Source organism: Rhipicephalus microplus, chromosome 5 (assembly GCF_043290135.1).
Source record: "Rhipicephalus microplus isolate Deutch F79 chromosome 5, USDA_Rmic, whole genome shotgun sequence".
Taxonomy (NCBI): Eukaryota; Metazoa; Arthropoda; class Arachnida; order Ixodida; family Ixodidae; genus Rhipicephalus; species Rhipicephalus microplus.
The window spans coordinates 164721417-164737555 of record NC_134704.1 but is presented as its reverse complement, the minus strand read 5'-3'; the positions used below and the strand labels follow the sequence as shown (position 1 = coordinate 164737555).

Genomic DNA, 16139 nt, shown 5'->3' with positions numbered 1-16139 from the left:
GCGTGTTCAGGGTGTCAGCGACAAGGGTTCAACCACACGGACTGTGCTTCTTAAGCTCAAGAGTGGCGTGAAGGTTGAAGATCTCCCCCATCAAATCAGGGTGGCTGGTGAACTGGCACTTGTGGTTGCACCTGGTCGGCCAATGCAGTGTCTGCGCTGCCAAGGTACCGGCCATGTCAGAAGAGAGTGTAAGGTACCCCGATGCTCGCGTTGTCGGCGGTTCGGCCACAGCGAAGATGCGTGCATGCGCACGTACGCATCGGCTATCGGATCAGCCGAAGGTGACGACACAGCAGAGTTGATGATGGACGTGACCGAGGCTGAAGACGCGGCAAAAGGCGCAGGCGACGCGGTGAACCCTGAACCTTCAACAGGTACAGTTACACCGACTGGTGGTGATGAACCAACAGCCAAAGCAGACATAGCATCTGGGGAGGTGGTTACTCAAGAGCCAGCCGGCCAAGCCGAAGAAGGCTTCACAAGCACCTCATCGAAGGAGCCTGAGCCGGTGGAATTAACCGAACACTCAGTGTCGTGCGAGAGTATCAGTGGTGGGGCGCCAAGCAAAAGACCCCGCGAGCAGTCTGCAGGACGGCGTGAGGCGTCCAGCGAAAAGCAAGAAGAGGGGCCACCTGCGAAGGCGACTTCGTTCAGACGCAGCAGCACAAGGCTGCGTCCCAACCCGATATCGGACAATCACTGGCCACCTTTGTCCTCCAGTGGCACGGGTCCACCTGGAGGCTCCGAAGATGTCTAGCTCTATGCTAGACGCCGAAGGTAAGCACCATGCCCCGGGCTAACTTCTTCACTGTGTAGACATGGCTGTTGCACCGAAACTTAAAGTGGCAACGTTAAATGTTCGAGGTCTCGCCGCCAAGCGGAAACAGAGCCAAGTCTACAGGCTACTTGTGGATCATGATCTGGATGTGCTAGCTGTACAAGAAACAAAAGTAGACGGTGAGGAGGAGGCCCGGGGCATGGTGCTGAGGTTCACGACGCGTTACTACGCAATTGTAACTCAAGCAATAGGCACTTCTGCAGGCTGTGTTTTGTTCATTAAGAAGGTACCGGGTCTGGTAGTGCAAGATACCTTTTCTTGCCCGTCTGGTAGATTGGTTTCCTGTGATTTAGTATTCAATGAATGTCAGTGGCGTATAGTGTGTATTTATGCACCAACCATTTGCGAGGAGCGAGCAATGTTTTTTTCCAGCCTAAAGCAGCACTTCACTTTGGAAAGGAAATATGTATTACTGGGTGATTTTAACTGCGTCCTCAATGGGCGAGATCGAGCAAACGGATGCGCCATTTACGATAAAAGTAGTAGGACGCTAGCGGACGTAGTTACTGAATTCGAGTTAGAAGACGTGGGCAGCTGTATGGAGGGAACGCGGGATGTGCGTTTCACACATTTTCAGGGGAATAGCCATGCGCGTCTTGATCGCATTTACGTGTCGCTTGAATTAATAGCCCACTGTAAGACATATGCTGTCTACCCAATACACTTCAGTGATCATTGTTTAGTTAAATGTGATATGGGAGAGAAAACAAAAGGTGGAACTTTATCATGGGAGCTGTGGAAGATGAATTCCACTTTGATCAATGACGAGTATTTCTTAGATCAGGTAATGAACTGTATCAATGAAATAAAAATGGATGATGAAGTTAAACTTGCAGAACAATGGGAACAGTTCAAGCAGCGAATAAAAATAAAAGCTATTGATCGTTCTTGCGCATTGAGTTACGAAAGGAAAAAGAAAGAAAAAGAACTCCGAAAGACTTTGGAAAGACTAATAGACTTGGAGTGCAAACAACCGGGAGAGTATAAAATTGACATACGCAATATTAAGCAGAAACTTGCTCTGTTTGACGAGGAACGCTACCGCGGTGCTCTCGTCCGTGCTAGGGCTGAGGCATTAGCGGCTGGAGAGACGTCGACCAAAAGAGCGTTAGGCGTGGAGAAAACGAACGCTCGACGGAATCATATCGAAAAAATAGAGAGGGACGGTCACGAAGTAACCGATACGGACAGCATTTTATCCGTATTTTCAAGTCATTTTGAATCCCTTTTTGCGTGTAGACAGGTAAACCTAGAAAGATTTAAAGACAAATATTTAGGACGCATGCCGCAAGTGAATGAGGAAGTGAAAAAAGCTTTGGAATTATCTATATCTGCATCTGAAGTTGAACGGGCGATTGATAAGTTAAATCCCGGGAAATCTCCAGGACCAGATGGTCTTTGTGCCAAGTGGTACAAATGTTTTAAAAGTGAATTGTCTTCAATACTTGCGGGCGTATTTAATGAGGCATGTCAGGAAACGAAATTACCACCATCCTTTGGTGAATCGCGTACCATTCTTATTCCGAAAACAGACGAGGTTGAAAAGCTCAGGCACGTCACAGCGTACAGGTCAATCGCACTGACAAATGTAGACTACAAAATATTAATGAAACATTTGGCAGCTAGACTTCAGTCAGTTATAAAAGATATCGTTGGTCCACACCAAACGTGTGGAATCAAAGGGCGGTCAATAGCTACAAATGTTCATAAAATGCGATCCGTGCTCGAATGTGTTGACACCAGTCAAGCTCGTGTGGCTATACTTCAGCTGGATCTGGAGAAAGCGTTTGATTGCGTTTCCCACGCTCTTTTGTTTGCAGTATTGAAGCACATTAATGTTGGTAAGATAATTATTGACGGAGTAGCCATGGCATATCGGAACGGTAGTATGAGACTAATTATCAACAAGACATTGGGCCCCCCCATAAGAATCGAGCGCTCAGTGCGTCAAGGTTGCCCTGTTAGTCCACTTTTGTTTTGCATCTATATTGAAACTTTATGTCAGTCGATATTGCAGAATGACATCATTATTGGGTTTAGAGTACAATCTTCAGAGGTCAAACTACTCGCATACGCTGATGATGTTGCGATTTGTAGCACTACCTATGGCGGTATTGTAGAATCAATCAGAGTTTCTAAATCTTTCGCCGAAGTTACAGGAAGCCACATAAACTGGGGTAAATGCCTCGGCTTCTGGCGTGGATATTGGCCTTCAACACCAGAATTTTTTGCAGCAATTAAATGGACAAGAACGCCAGTTAAATATCTCGGAGTACCGCTTGAGTAATACAAAAGTACTGATGAATATTGGACACAGCAAACGAAAGAAATTAAAGAGAAAGCGAATAGGTGGAATGCAACCTATCTGTCCATGTTTGCAAGGGCTACTGCATGCAACTGGTTTTTTGTGTCAAAGCTGTGGTATGTGATGCAAGTGCTGTACTGTTCCCGGGTCAATGTGCAAAAATTACATCGGGTGTTTGCAGTATTTGTGTGGGGTTCTAACTGGGAAAGGTGCAGTCGCACGAATTTGTTTAGACGGGTGAAGTGTGGAGGCCTTGGGCTAGGACATCTGTTTATCAAGCAGTTAGTAAATAGGTTTTTCTTTTTTCGTGAGACAAGAGACCCTTTCCTACTAACAGTGTGTCAAACAAGACTAAGTAGACTGTTGCCCGAGTTTGTTGTGAGCACTCATGTTACCACAGGGGCTGTGCAAGGATACATGAAGGAAGTTGTGGCCAGCGTGCGGTTTTTGTGTGTTCGGTTTTCAACTGACTACCTGTGGTCTGTTGGAAAGAAAAAACTGTACAAAGATTTATGTGACACGATGCTCCCCATCCCATTGTACAGAGCGCTATATACAGCACGCAAGGGCCAGAATGTACTTAAACGAGTTAAAAAAATGCCAGCAGCTCCAAGTGCGAAAACGTTCTTTTTCAAATTACACACTGGAACACTTCCTGTAAGAACCTTCCTAGAGGAGCGTGGGTTTTATATGCCTTGGGGATCTCACTGTCTCATCTGTAAGAAACCGGAAACTATTGACCATGTTTTTCTGCACTGTTGGGAAGGAGTTTATTTATGGGACGTATTACAAAGGACAATCAAAAAAGAGTTCCCGTTAGACCCTCATGGGATCAGGTATTTGGATATAGAGAATGATGATGGATTACCTTTCGATTTTATTATGATGACTGCCTCGCATAGTATATGGCGCTCTAGAATGGCTGGATTTCATTGTGACCCAGACAGAAGACCAGCAAGAGAGTATTTTAAAGAAAGCATCTCAAGATTTCTCGAGGTAGTAAGAACAGATGAATGTGTACCTTTATGGGTAGAAAGGGTAGAAGCCCTACTGATCATGAAGGAATTCTAGAACGTGATGTGTTATAGCAATGCTTGACGGGCTTAGTTATTTTCCAGTTTTTTGTATTGCTCAATGTGAATTGTAATATATTAAGCGTAGCAACCCGCATGTGAAGTTTACCGGAAATAAAGAAAAAAAAAGACTCGGTGGCCCAAAGGTAGCGCGTCTGACTCCAGATCAGAAGGATGCGTGTTCGAATCACGTTCGGGTCAAATTCTCTTTTTTATTATTTTCATCTATCTGTCTATCTACTTATTTGTCTGTCTACAATGACTTGTCTCTTTACCTGTGTGTCATCGACAGAAGGCCGAGCAAAGCATGCTACCGCGTGTGTGCGAACGGCTACCTTAAGTGGACTCGGTGGTGCAACTTTAGCACGTCTGACTCCAGAACAGAAGGTGGCGTGTTCGAACCATGTGCGGGTCAAATTCTCTTTTTGGTTATTTTTATCTGTCTATCTACTTGTTCGTCATTCTACAATGACTTGTCTCTTTACCTGTGCTTCATAAACAGAAGGTCGAGCAAAACATGCTACCGCGTGTGTGCGAACGGCTGCGCTAAGTGCACTCGGTGGCGACACAGTAGCACGTCTGACTCCAGATCAGAAAGTTAAGTGTTCGAATCACGTCTAAGTCAAATTCCCTTTTTTATTATTTTCATCTATCTGTCGATCTACTCTTTTGTCTGTCTACAATGACTTGTCTCTTTACCTGTGCTTCATCGACAGAAGGCCGAGGAAACAGTCTACCGCGTGTGTGCGAAGGGCAACCCTATAAGCGGACTTGGTGGCGCAACGGTACCACGTCTGACTCCAGATCAGAAGGTTGTGTGTTTGAATAACGTTTGGGTCACATTCTCTTTTTATTATATTTATCTATCTGGATATCTACTTATTTGTCTGTCTACAATGACTTGTCCTTTTACTTAGGATTCATCGACAGAAGGCCGAGCAAAACATGCTACCACGTTTGTGCGAACGGCTACCCGAAGCGGACTCGGTGGCCCAACGATAGCGCGTCTGACTCCAGATCTGAAGGTTGCGTGTTCGAATCGCGTCTGGGTCAAATCTTCTTTCTTATTATTTTCAACTATCTGTCTATCTACTTATTTGTCTGTCTACAATGACTTGTCTCTTTGCCTGTGCTTCATCGACAGAAGGCCGAGCAAACCATGCTACCGCGTGTGTGCGAACGGCTACCCTAAGTGGACTCGGTGGCGCAACTTTAGCGCGTCATACCCCAGATCAGAAGGTTGCGTGTTCGAACCATGTGCTGGTCAAATTCTCTTTTTTGTTATTTTTATCTGTCTATCTACTTATTCGTCATTCTACAATGACTTGTCTCTTTACCTGTGCTTCATCGACAGAAGGCCGAGCAAAACATGCTACCGCGTGTGTGTGAACGGCTGCGCTAAGTGGACTCGGTGGCGACACAGTAGCACGTCTGACTCCAGATCAGAAGTTCGCGTGTTCGAATCACGTCCGTGTTAATTTCTTTTTTTATTATTTTCATCTATATGACTATCTATCTATCTGTCGGTCTACAATGACTTGTCTTTAAAGCTGTGCTTCATCGATAGAAGGCCGAGCAAAACATGCTACCGCGTGTGTGCGAACGGCTACCCTAAGCGGACTCGGTGGCGCATCGGTAGCGCGTCTGACTCCAGATATGAAGGTTGCGTGTTCGAACCATGTGCGGGTCAAATTCTCTTTTTTGTTATTTTTATCTGTCTATCTACTTATTCGTCATTCTACAATGACTTGTCTCTTTACCTGTGCTTCATCGACAGAAGGTCGAGCAAAACATGCTAACGCGTGTGTGCGAACGGCTGCGCTAAGTGGACTCGGTGGCGACACAGTAGCACGTCTGACTCCAGATCAGAAGTTCGCGTGTTCGAATCACATCCGTGTTAATTTCTTTTTTAATTATTTTCATCTATCTGTCTATCTACCTATTTGCCTGTCTACAATGACTTGTCTCTTTACCTGTGCTTCATCGACCGAAGGCCGAGCAAAACATGCTACCGCGTGTGTGCGAACGGCTACCCTAAGCGGACTCGGTGGCGCAACGGTAGCGCGTCTGACTCCAGATCAGAAGGTTAAGTGTTCGAATCACGTCCAAGTCAAATTCTCTTTTTTATTATTTTCAGCTATCTGTCTATATACTCTTTTGTCTGTCTACAATGACTTGTCTCTTTACCTGTGCTTCATCGACAGCAAGCCAAGCAAAACATGCTAACACGTGTGTGCGAACGGCTACGTTAAGCGGACTCTGAGGCGCAACGGTAGCGCGTCAGACTCCAGATCAGAAGGTTGCGTGTTCGAATCACGTCTGGGTGAAATTCTTTCTTTTATTATTTTCCACTATCTGTCTATCTACTTATTTGTCTGTCTACAATGACTTGTCTCTTCACCTGTGCTTCATCGACAGAAGACCGAGTAAAACATGCTACCGCGTGTGTGCGAAGGGCAACCCTATAAGCGGACTCGGTGGTGCAACTTTAGCACGTCTGACTCCAGATCAGAAGGTAGCGTGTTCGAACCATGTGCGGGTCAAATTCTTTTTTTTGTTATTTTTATCTGTCTATCGACTTATTCTTCATTCTACAATGACTTGTCTCTTTACCTGTGCTTCATCGACAGAAGGTCGAGCAAAACATGCTACCGCGTGTGTGCGAACGGCTGCGCTAAGTGGACTCGGTGGCGACACAGTAGCACGTCTGACTCCAGATCAGAAGTTCGCGTGTTCGAATCACGTCCGTGTTAATTTCTTTTTAAATTATTTTCCACTATCTGTCTATCTACTTATTTGTCTGTCTACAATGACTTGTCTGTTTACCTGTGCTTCCTCGACTGAAGGCCGTGCAAAACATGCTACCGCGTGTGTGTGAATAGCTACTCAAACGGACTCGGTGGCACAAAGGTAGCGCGTCTGACTCCAGATCAGAAGGTTGTGTGCTCGAATCACGTTCGTGTCAAATTCCCTTTTTTATTATTTTCATCTATCTGTCTATCTACTTATTTGTCTGTCTACAATGACTTGTCTCTTTTCCTGTGTTTCATCGACAGAAGGCCGAGCAAAGCATGCTACCGCGTGTGTGCGAACGGCTACCTTAAGTGGACTCGGTGGTGCAACTTTAGCACGTCTGACTCCAGATCAGAAGGTGGCGTGTTCGAACCATGTGCAGGTCAAATTCTCTTTTTGGTTATTTTTATCTGTCTATCTACTTATTCGTCATTCTACAATGACTTGTCTCTTTACCTGTGCTTCATCGACAGAAGGTCGAGCAAAACATGCTACCGCGTGTGTGCGAACGGCTGCGCTAAGTGGACTCGGTCGCGACACAGTAGCACGTCTGACTCCAGATCAGAAGGTTAAGTGTTCGAATCACGTCTAAGTCAAATTCCCTTTTTTTATTATTTTCATCTATCTGTCGATCTACTCTTTTGTCTGTCTACAATGACTTGTCTCTTTACCTGTGCTTCATCGACAGCAGGCCAAGCAAAACATGCTAACACGTGTGTGCGAACGGCTACCCTAAGCGGACTCTAAGGCGCAACGGTAGCGCGTCAGACTCCAGATCAGAAGGTTGCGTGTTCGAATCACGTCTTGGTGAAATTCTTTCTTCTATTATTTTCCACTATCTGTCTATCTACTTATTTGTCTGTCTACAATGACTTGTCTCTTTACCAGTGCTTCCTCGACTGAAGGTCGTGCAAAACATGCTACCGCGTGTGTTTGAATGGCTACTCAAACGGACTCGGTGGCGCAACCATTCTGCTTCTGGTCACCGACGCGTGCGGACGCAGGATGGAAAGCTCATCCCGAGCAGCGACAGCGGCCGACGCCGGCCGCGGTACAGCGTCTCCCCTCGTTCCAAAGGACTACAGGATTATTCTGCCTTCGTTGCCATCAGGTGAAGCGATGCGCCGAGCAGTAGCTCTACACTGCGACGTCAGCGGCCGACCGTACCGCATCGACGACTTCAGGAAACCTCTCAAAGATTTAGGCGTCATACAGCAAGTAAGTGGCATCGGAGCATATCAGATGTCGCACGTGTGGCTATTGAACATGAAGACCGTGGAAGCAAAGAAAGCGCTGACAGACGCAGGCGTTATCAAAGTTAAAGACCGGGTATGTCTCGTCATTGACCCGACGCGGCAAGAAGTTAAAATGAAATTGCACTGGCTAGCGTTCGATGTTACAAAAGACGCTATTCGACGTGCCTTCTATGAATACGGCGACGTCAAGGAGGTGACCGATGACCGATGGAGAGTCGAGGATTTTGAAGGAGTTGAATCGACCACTCGTGTAATACGCATGCAACTACGAGATGGCGTTTCTGTGGATCAACTGCCCCATCAGGTGCGTATTGGCAGCAGTACGGCACTGGTCGTGGTGCCGGGAAGACCGCCTTTGTGCTTGCGGTGCCGAAGCACGGGGCATATGCGACGCGATTGTAAGGTCCCAAGGTGCAGCGAATGCCACTCTTTCGGTCACGAGCAGGATGAGTGTAACCATTCATACGCACGAGCTGCAGGGCGACGACCAGAGACTCAACAGAGTGAACTTCTCATGGATGAGGAGGAATCTGAACAAGCGTCTTTGCCTGCGATACCACAGAAGCAGACGACATCGGACGACACGCCGGTGCTGGGGAAAAGCAAGCAAGTTTCTTCAGCCCCGGACACGAACGCCGAACGGAAGATGGGAAGTCAAGCGGCCCCAACGACTAGCGAAGAGACGCGTCCTGCGTCTGCGATGCACGCCGCGTCGCAGCTGCAAGCAACGCGCCCTGAAACGCCGGCGTCCCAGGCCAACGCTGCTTCGACTCCTCTAAACTCGGCTTCACAGCACTCTTTGGCGAACAAAACACACGAAAATGAAGATTTGCCTAGTGATCTGGATACCTTAAACATGGAATTAGAGTCGGCGTCTGCAAAACGCCGTCGCGATTCAGACGACGGTGCTCAAGTAGACGAAACGCAAGTAAAGTCGGGAATGCAGTGGAAGGTGGTCAGTGGAGGCAAGAAACGAAACGCTGCCCGCCAACGGTCGTCGTCACTCAAACGCGACGATGGCCGCTCAAACTAAAGGTGAACAACATGGATCCGCCCTGGACGACGAGAGCCCAATAAGTGAACGTGCAGGGCTCTCAGCTTGGACCCGCTCACCGATCACGTCACTGAGCGGGTTCGTGAAAGCAGCGACGCTCAATATACGAGGACTGGCTTCCAGGAAGAAACAGACTCAGCTCTACAGACTAGCCATGGACCAAGACCTGGACATTATTGCAGTTCAGGAAACCAAAGTGGAGAGCGTGGACGCCACCGAGAGCCTACTGCAACGTTTCACGGGACGCTACACCGCCAGCGTCTGTCATGCAGTTGGTAGGTCAGCAGGGTGTGTGATCTTTGTGCGGAATAGTTTAGGTGCCAGTGTTCAAAAAGTCACGTCTGACTCATCCGGAAGGTTTGTTGTATGTGATTTGACCATCTTTTCTCTTAATTGGCGAGTGATTTGTTTATATGCACCTCTTAAAGTTGATGAACGGTGTGTAACATTCGACGAAATTCATACTTATTGTGAATGCGATCGCATAGTCATCCTTATGGGAGATTTTAATTGTGTGATCAGTGCCGATGATAAAACAAGTACATCCGATTTCAACGACTCAAGCGCAGTCGCGTTAACGAATCTAATTTCTGACTTAGACCTTGAGGATGTTCCAGAGTGTATTGGTAAAGGACCAACACTGTATACGCATTTCCAAGGCTCCAGTCATGCGCGCCTAGATAGGGCCTACGTATCACTGGATTTAATTTCGATTATCAGTGAGTACAATGTCCTCCCTATTTGATTTAGTGATCATTGCTTAGTATCATTTGTAATAGGTAAAAAGAATAGACGTAGACCAGTATTTAACTGGGACACGTGGAAGCTGAATTCTAATCTTTTGGAAGATCAAAAATTTATGGACAGTGTTCGAGAGGCGTTGTTAAACATAGATAGTGGAGACCAAAAATACGGAGTGAAGTGGGAACAATTTAAACAGAATATAAAGTTGATAGCTATAGAACGCTCATGTGTAATAAAACACGGAAAGAGTGAAGAAGAAAGAACCCTACGTTTAAATCTCAAAGAACTGCTAGCAGAGGACAGCAAAACGCCAGGCTTATTCACAAATGATATAAGGTCATAAAGTCCAAATTGGAACGAATTGATGAGGAGAAGTATCGTGGCGCACAAATAAGGGCAAAGGCAGAGAAAATGACCGTAGGAGAGAAACCGACCAAAAGAATGCTTGGTCTCGAAAAACGAAAAGCTCAGCGGAATGTTATACATCAGATTGAATACATGGGTAACGTTACAAGTGAACAAAGATATATAGAGGATGCTTTCAACGAGTACTACAGCACTTTATTTGATAAATGTAAAGTAAATGTAGATGAATTCAAAAATGAATTTTTAAAATTAATGCCAAAGGTTGAGGACTGCAGGAAAGACAGCCTAGAATGTCCTGTTTCTGAACCGGAAGTGACAAAAGCAATCATTGCCCTCCATTTGGGAAAGTCCCCAGGACCTGATGGCTTAACAGCCGCATTTTATAAGGAATTCAAACACGAACTAGCACCGATCCTGGCAGTGGTTTTTAACGAAGCCTTAGACATAAAGACTTTGCCACATTCTTTTCTGCTATCTCATACTATTTTAATACCAAAAACTGAGGACGCAGTTAAATTACGTGAAGTGAAATCGTACAGGCCAATTAGTCTCTCAAATATCGACTACAAGATTTTGATGAAAGTGCTAGCAAGGAGACTGCAGACAGTTATTAATAACATTGTAGGCGACCACCAGACATGTGGGATCAAACGGCGCACTATATTCACAAACATTCACAAAGCACGAAGTGTATTGGAGTGCTGCGATGCCACAAATGATCACATCGCGATGATCCAGATAGATTTAGAAAAAGCATTTGACCGAGTACCGCACGAAATTCTTTTTCTTTTGTTAGACTATGTCAATGTTGGCAAAGTAATTCGAGATACAGTTCGAATGGCATATACTGGATGTAAAACTCGGCTAATCATCAACAAAGTTCTTGGGAAACGAATTAATGTCAGACGTTCTGTACGACAAGGCTGCCCTTTGTCTTCCCTCCTATTTTCAATTTATATAGAGTCATTTTGCCAAAAAGTCATGAAAAGCAATAAAATAGTGGGGTACAAACTACAAGAATCTGAAGTATGGGTACTGGCATACGCAGATGATATAGCTGTGTTTTGTAAAGATTATGATAGTATCGCTGAAACCATAAAAATTGTGAACCTTTATTGTAATGCAAGTGGTAGTTTGGTAAACTGGAGCAAGTGCCTGGGTTACTGGCACGGCGAATGGCCTGTGACTCCACAATTTGTGGCTGGTATTTCAAGGACTACTACTCCGGTACGATACCTAGGTGTGCCATTAGAATATTATTGTGACAGTGAACCGTACTGGCGGCGTCAGGCCGTGGAGCTACGAGAAAAAGCTGAAAAACTCAATGGTTTCCAGCTATCAATTTTCGCCAGAGCGACATTTTGTAACGTATTTTTAGTCAATAAGCTCTGGTATGTCCTTCAGGTAATGCATTGTTCACGTGTCAATCTACAGAAGCTTCATCGAATATTTGCTAATTTCTTGTGGGGTTCTTCTTGGGAGTGAACAAGTAGAACTAACTTATTCAGACGGGTTCGCTCTGGAGGACTTGGTCTGTGTCATTTGTACCTTCGTCAGTTAGTTAATCGGTTTATGTTTTTCCGAAATAATCGAGACCCATTCATACGTACTGTTATACAGCTTAGGCTTGGAAGACGGTTGCCAGAATTTGTGGTAGCATCTGTTCACATTAAAGCAAGTGTTAGAGGTTTCTTAAAAGAAGTTGTTGATTAATGTCTTTTTCTAAAAACGCGTTTTTCATTGGAATACCTCAGTACGGTTTCGCGTAAAAAGTTATACAAAGATTTAGTAGAAACAGTTCTTCCTGTTCCCCTATATAGAGAATTATACTGTGTAGGCCCAGGCCAAAATGTCTTAAGCCGTGTTAAAAAAATGGAGGTAACACCTGGAGCGAAATCCTTTTTCTTTAAGTTGCACACTGGGACCTTGCCCGTGAAAACATGGATGCAAGAAAAAGGCTTATTCGTTCCTTGGGGTGTTGATTGCCTTCTCTTCAAAAAGCCGGAAACAATTGAACATGTTTTCCTCGACTGCTGGGATGCAGTCTTTTTCTGGGATGTTCTCCAAAGTACTTTGAAAAAGGATCTGCCTCTCGATGCCTATGGCATCAGATTTCTACCAGTATCAAATGAAGAAGGAATACCTTTCGACCTAGTTATGTTACTGGGCCTGCACGGTATATGGCAATCTAGAATGGCGGTGCGCCATGCTGATGTTAATGCACGTCCGGTCAGGCAATATTTCTTTCAATCTGTCTCTTCGTTCGTGGAAGCACAAAAGGTTCAACAAGAAATGCCCGAATGGCTTCATCAAGTAGAAAGCCTTCTACAGATGAAGGAATTTTAAAAAGCCTGTTAAATAAGATGCTTTTTACCTCTTTTTTTGTTTCATGTTTCTACTTTGTTTGATGTATATATGTTTGTGAATGTTGTATGTAAACAGGCAATAAAGAAAGAAAAAAAAGACTCGGTGGCGCAACGGTAGCGCGTCTGACTCCAGATCAGAAGGTTGCGTGTTCGAATCACGTTTGGGTCAAATTCTCTTTTTTTATTTTCATCTATCTGTCTATCAACTCATTTGCCTGTCTACAATGACTTGTCTCTTTACCTGTGTTTCATCGACAGAAGGCCGAGCAAAACATGCTACCGCGTGTGTGAAAACGGCTACACTAAGTGGACTCGGTGGCGACACGGCAGCACATCTGACTCCATATCAGAAGGTTGCGTGTTCGAACCACGTCCGGGTCAAGTTCTCTTCTTTATTATTTTCATCTATCTGTCTATCTACTTATTTGTCTGTCTACAATGACTTGTCTCTTCACCTGTGCTTCATCAACAGAAGGCCGAGCAAAACAGTCTACCGCGTGTGTGCGAAGGGCAACCCTATAAGCGGACTTGGTGGCGCAACGGTACCACGTCTGACTCCAGATCAGAAGGTTGTGTGTTTGAATCACGTTTGGGTCAAATTCTCTTTTTATTATATTTATCTATTTGGATATCTACTTATTTGTCTGTCTACAATGACTTGTCCCTTTACGTAGGATTCATCGACAGAAGGCCGAGCAAAACATGCTACCACGTTTGTGCGAACGGCTACCCGAAGCGGACTCGGTGGCGCAACGGTAGCGCGTCTGACTCCATATCTGAAGGTTGCGTGTTCGAATCGCGTCTGGGTCAAATCTTCTTTCTTATTATTTTCAACTATCTGTCTGTCTACTTATTTGTCTGTCTACAATGACTTGTCTCTTTGCCTGTGCTTCATCGACAGAAGGCCGAGCAAAACATGCTACCGCGTGTGTGCGAACGGCTACCCTAAGTGGACTCGGTGGCGCAACTTTAGCGCGTCATACCCCAGATCAGAAGGTTGCGTGTTCGAATCATGTGCGGGTCAAATTCTCTTTTTTGTTATTTTTATTTGTCTATCTACTTATTCGTCATTCTACAATGACTTGTCTCTTTACCTGTGCTTCATCGACAGAAGGTCGAGCAAATCATGCTACCGCGTGTGTGCGAACAGCTGCGCTAAGTGGACTCGGTGGTGACACAGTAGCACGTCTGACTCCAGATCAGAAGTTCGCGTGTTCGAATCACGTCCGTGTTAATTTCTTTTTTAATTATTTTCATCTATCTGTCTATCTACCTATTTGCCTGTCTACAATGACTTGTCTCTTTACCTGTGCTTCATCGACCGAAGGCCGAGCAAAACAAGCTACCGCGTGTGTGCGAACGGCTACCCTAAGCGGACTCGGTGGCGCAACGGTAGCGCGTCTGACTCCAGATCAGAAGGTTAAGTGTTCGAATCACGTCAAAGTCAAATTCTCTTTTTTATTATTTTCAGCTATCTGTCTATATACTCTTTTGTCTGTCTACAATGACTTGTCTCTTTACCTGTGCTTCATCGACAGCAAGCCAAGCAAAACATGCTAACACGTGTGTGCGAACGGCTACCTTAAGCGGACTCTGAGGCGCAACGGTAGCGCGTCAGACTCCAGATCAGAAGGTTGCGTGTTCGAACCACGTCCGGGTCAAGTTCTCTTTTTTAATATTTTCATCTATCTGTCTATCTACTTATTTGTCTGTCTACAATGACTTGTCCCTTTACCTGTGCTTCATCGACACAAGGCCGATCAAAACATGCTACCGCGTGTGTGAAAACGGCTACACTAAGTGGACTCGGTGGCGACACGGCAGCACATCTGACTCCATATCAGAAGGTTGCGTGTTCGAACCACGTCCGGGTCAAGTTCTCTTCTTTATTATTTTCATCTATCTGTCTATCTACTTATTTGTCTGTCTACAATGACTTGTCTCTTCACCTGTGCTTCATCAACAGAAGGCCGAGCAAAACAGTCTACCGCGTGTGTGAAAACGGCTACACTAAGTGGACTCGGTGGTGACACGGTAGCACGTCTGAGTCCAGATCAGAACGTTGCGTGTTCGAACCACGTCCGGGTCAAGTTCTCTTCTTTATTATTTTCATCTAACTGTCTATCTACTTATTTGTCTGTCTACAATGTCTTGTCTCTTCACCTGTGCTTCATCGACAGAAGACCGAGCAAAACATGCTACCACGTGTGTGCGAACGGCAACCCTATAAGCGGACTCGGTGGTGCAACTTTAGCACGTCTGACTCCAGATCAGAAGGTTGCGTGTTCGAACCATGTGCGGGTCAAATTCTCTTTTTTGTTATTTTTATCTGTCTATCTACTTTTCTTCATTCTACAATGACTTGTCTCTTTACCTGTGCTTCATCGACAGAAGGTCGAGCAAAACATGCTACCGCGTGTGTGCGAACGGCTACGCTAAGTGGACTCGATGGCGACACAGTAGCACGTCTGGCTCCAGATCAGAAGTTCGCGTGTTCCAATCACGTCCGTGTTAATTTCTTTTTTAATTATCTTCCACTATCTGTCTATCTACCTATTTGTCTGTCTACAATGACTTGTCTGTTTACCTGTGCTTCCTCGACTGAAGGCCGTGCAAAACATGCTACCGCGTGTGTGTGAATGGCTACTCAAACGGACTCGGTGGCGCAAAGGTAGCGCGTCTGACTCCAGATCAGAAGGTTGCGTGTTCGAATCACGTTCGGGTCAAATTCTCTTTTTTATTATTTTCATCTATCTGTCTATCTACTTATTTGTCTGTCTACAATGACTTGTCTCTTTACCTGTGTTTCATCGACAGAAGGCCGAGCAAAGCATGCTACCACGTGTGTGCGAACGGCTACCTTAAGTGGACTCGGTGGTGCAACTTTAGCACGTCTGACTCCAGATCAAAAGGTGGCGTGTTCGAACCATGTGCGGGTCAAATTCTCTTTTTGGTTATTTTTATCTGTCTATCTACTTATTCGTCATTCTACAATGACTTGTCTCTTTACCTGTGCTTCATCGACCGAAGGCCGAGCAAAACAAGCTACCGCGTGTGTGCGAACGGCTACCCTAAGCGGACTCGGTGGCGCAACGGTAGCGCGTCTGACTCCAGATCAGAAGGTTAGGTGTTCGAATCACGTCCAAGTCAAATTCTCTTTTTTATTATTTTCAGCTATCTGTCTATATACTCTTTTGTCTGTCTACAATGACTTGTCTCTTTACCTGTGCTTCATCGACAGCAAGCCAAGCAAAACATGCTAACACGTGTGTGCGAACGGCTACCTTAAGCGGACTCTGAGGCGCAACGGTAGTGCGTCAGACTCCAGATCAGAAGGTTGCGTG

At 45.4% G+C, this 16139-nt stretch overlaps 1 protein-coding gene and 6 non-coding genes across 7 annotated transcripts; all 7 read left to right on the top strand.

Annotated features, from left to right (window-relative positions):
* Nucleotides 1–4345: 4345 nt before the first annotated feature.
* Nucleotides 4346–4417, top strand: TRNAW-CCA (transfer RNA tryptophan (anticodon CCA)). Its single transcript has one exon. It is a non-coding gene; the product is annotated as a tRNA-Trp (tRNA).
* Nucleotides 4418–6257: 1840 nt separating this feature from the next.
* TRNAW-CCA (transfer RNA tryptophan (anticodon CCA)) lies at nucleotides 6258–6329 on the top strand. Its single transcript has one exon. It is a non-coding gene; the product is annotated as a tRNA-Trp (tRNA).
* Nucleotides 6330–7908: 1579 nt separating this feature from the next.
* Nucleotides 7909–12206, top strand: LOC142818010 (uncharacterized). The gene has a single exon (XM_075896158.1). It carries the CDS (start codon nucleotides 8015–8017, stop codon nucleotides 9296–9298), a length of 1284 nt encoding a protein of 427 aa, XP_075752273.1. The 5' UTR covers nucleotides 7909–8014; the 3' UTR covers nucleotides 9299–12206.
* Nucleotides 12207–12892: 686 nt separating this feature from the next.
* TRNAW-CCA (transfer RNA tryptophan (anticodon CCA)) lies at nucleotides 12893–12964 on the top strand. The gene has a single exon. It is a non-coding gene; the product is annotated as a tRNA-Trp (tRNA).
* Nucleotides 12965–13533: 569 nt separating this feature from the next.
* On the top strand, nucleotides 13534–13605 carry TRNAW-CCA (transfer RNA tryptophan (anticodon CCA)). Its single transcript has one exon. It is a non-coding gene; the product is annotated as a tRNA-Trp (tRNA).
* A 1844-nt stretch (nucleotides 13606–15449) lies between these two features.
* TRNAW-CCA (transfer RNA tryptophan (anticodon CCA)) lies at nucleotides 15450–15521 on the top strand. Its single transcript has one exon. It is a non-coding gene; the product is annotated as a tRNA-Trp (tRNA).
* Nucleotides 15522–15873: 352 nt separating this feature from the next.
* On the top strand, nucleotides 15874–15945 carry TRNAW-CCA (transfer RNA tryptophan (anticodon CCA)). Its single transcript has one exon. It is a non-coding gene; the product is annotated as a tRNA-Trp (tRNA).
* Nucleotides 15946–16139: the final 194 nt, after the last annotated feature.

What these genes read in the sequence shown, in the direction of transcription:
- LOC142818010 (XM_075896158.1), top strand. Translation starts at nt 8,015, where the DNA reads ATGGAAAGCTCATCCCGAGCAGCGACAGCGGCCGACGCCGGCCGCGGT.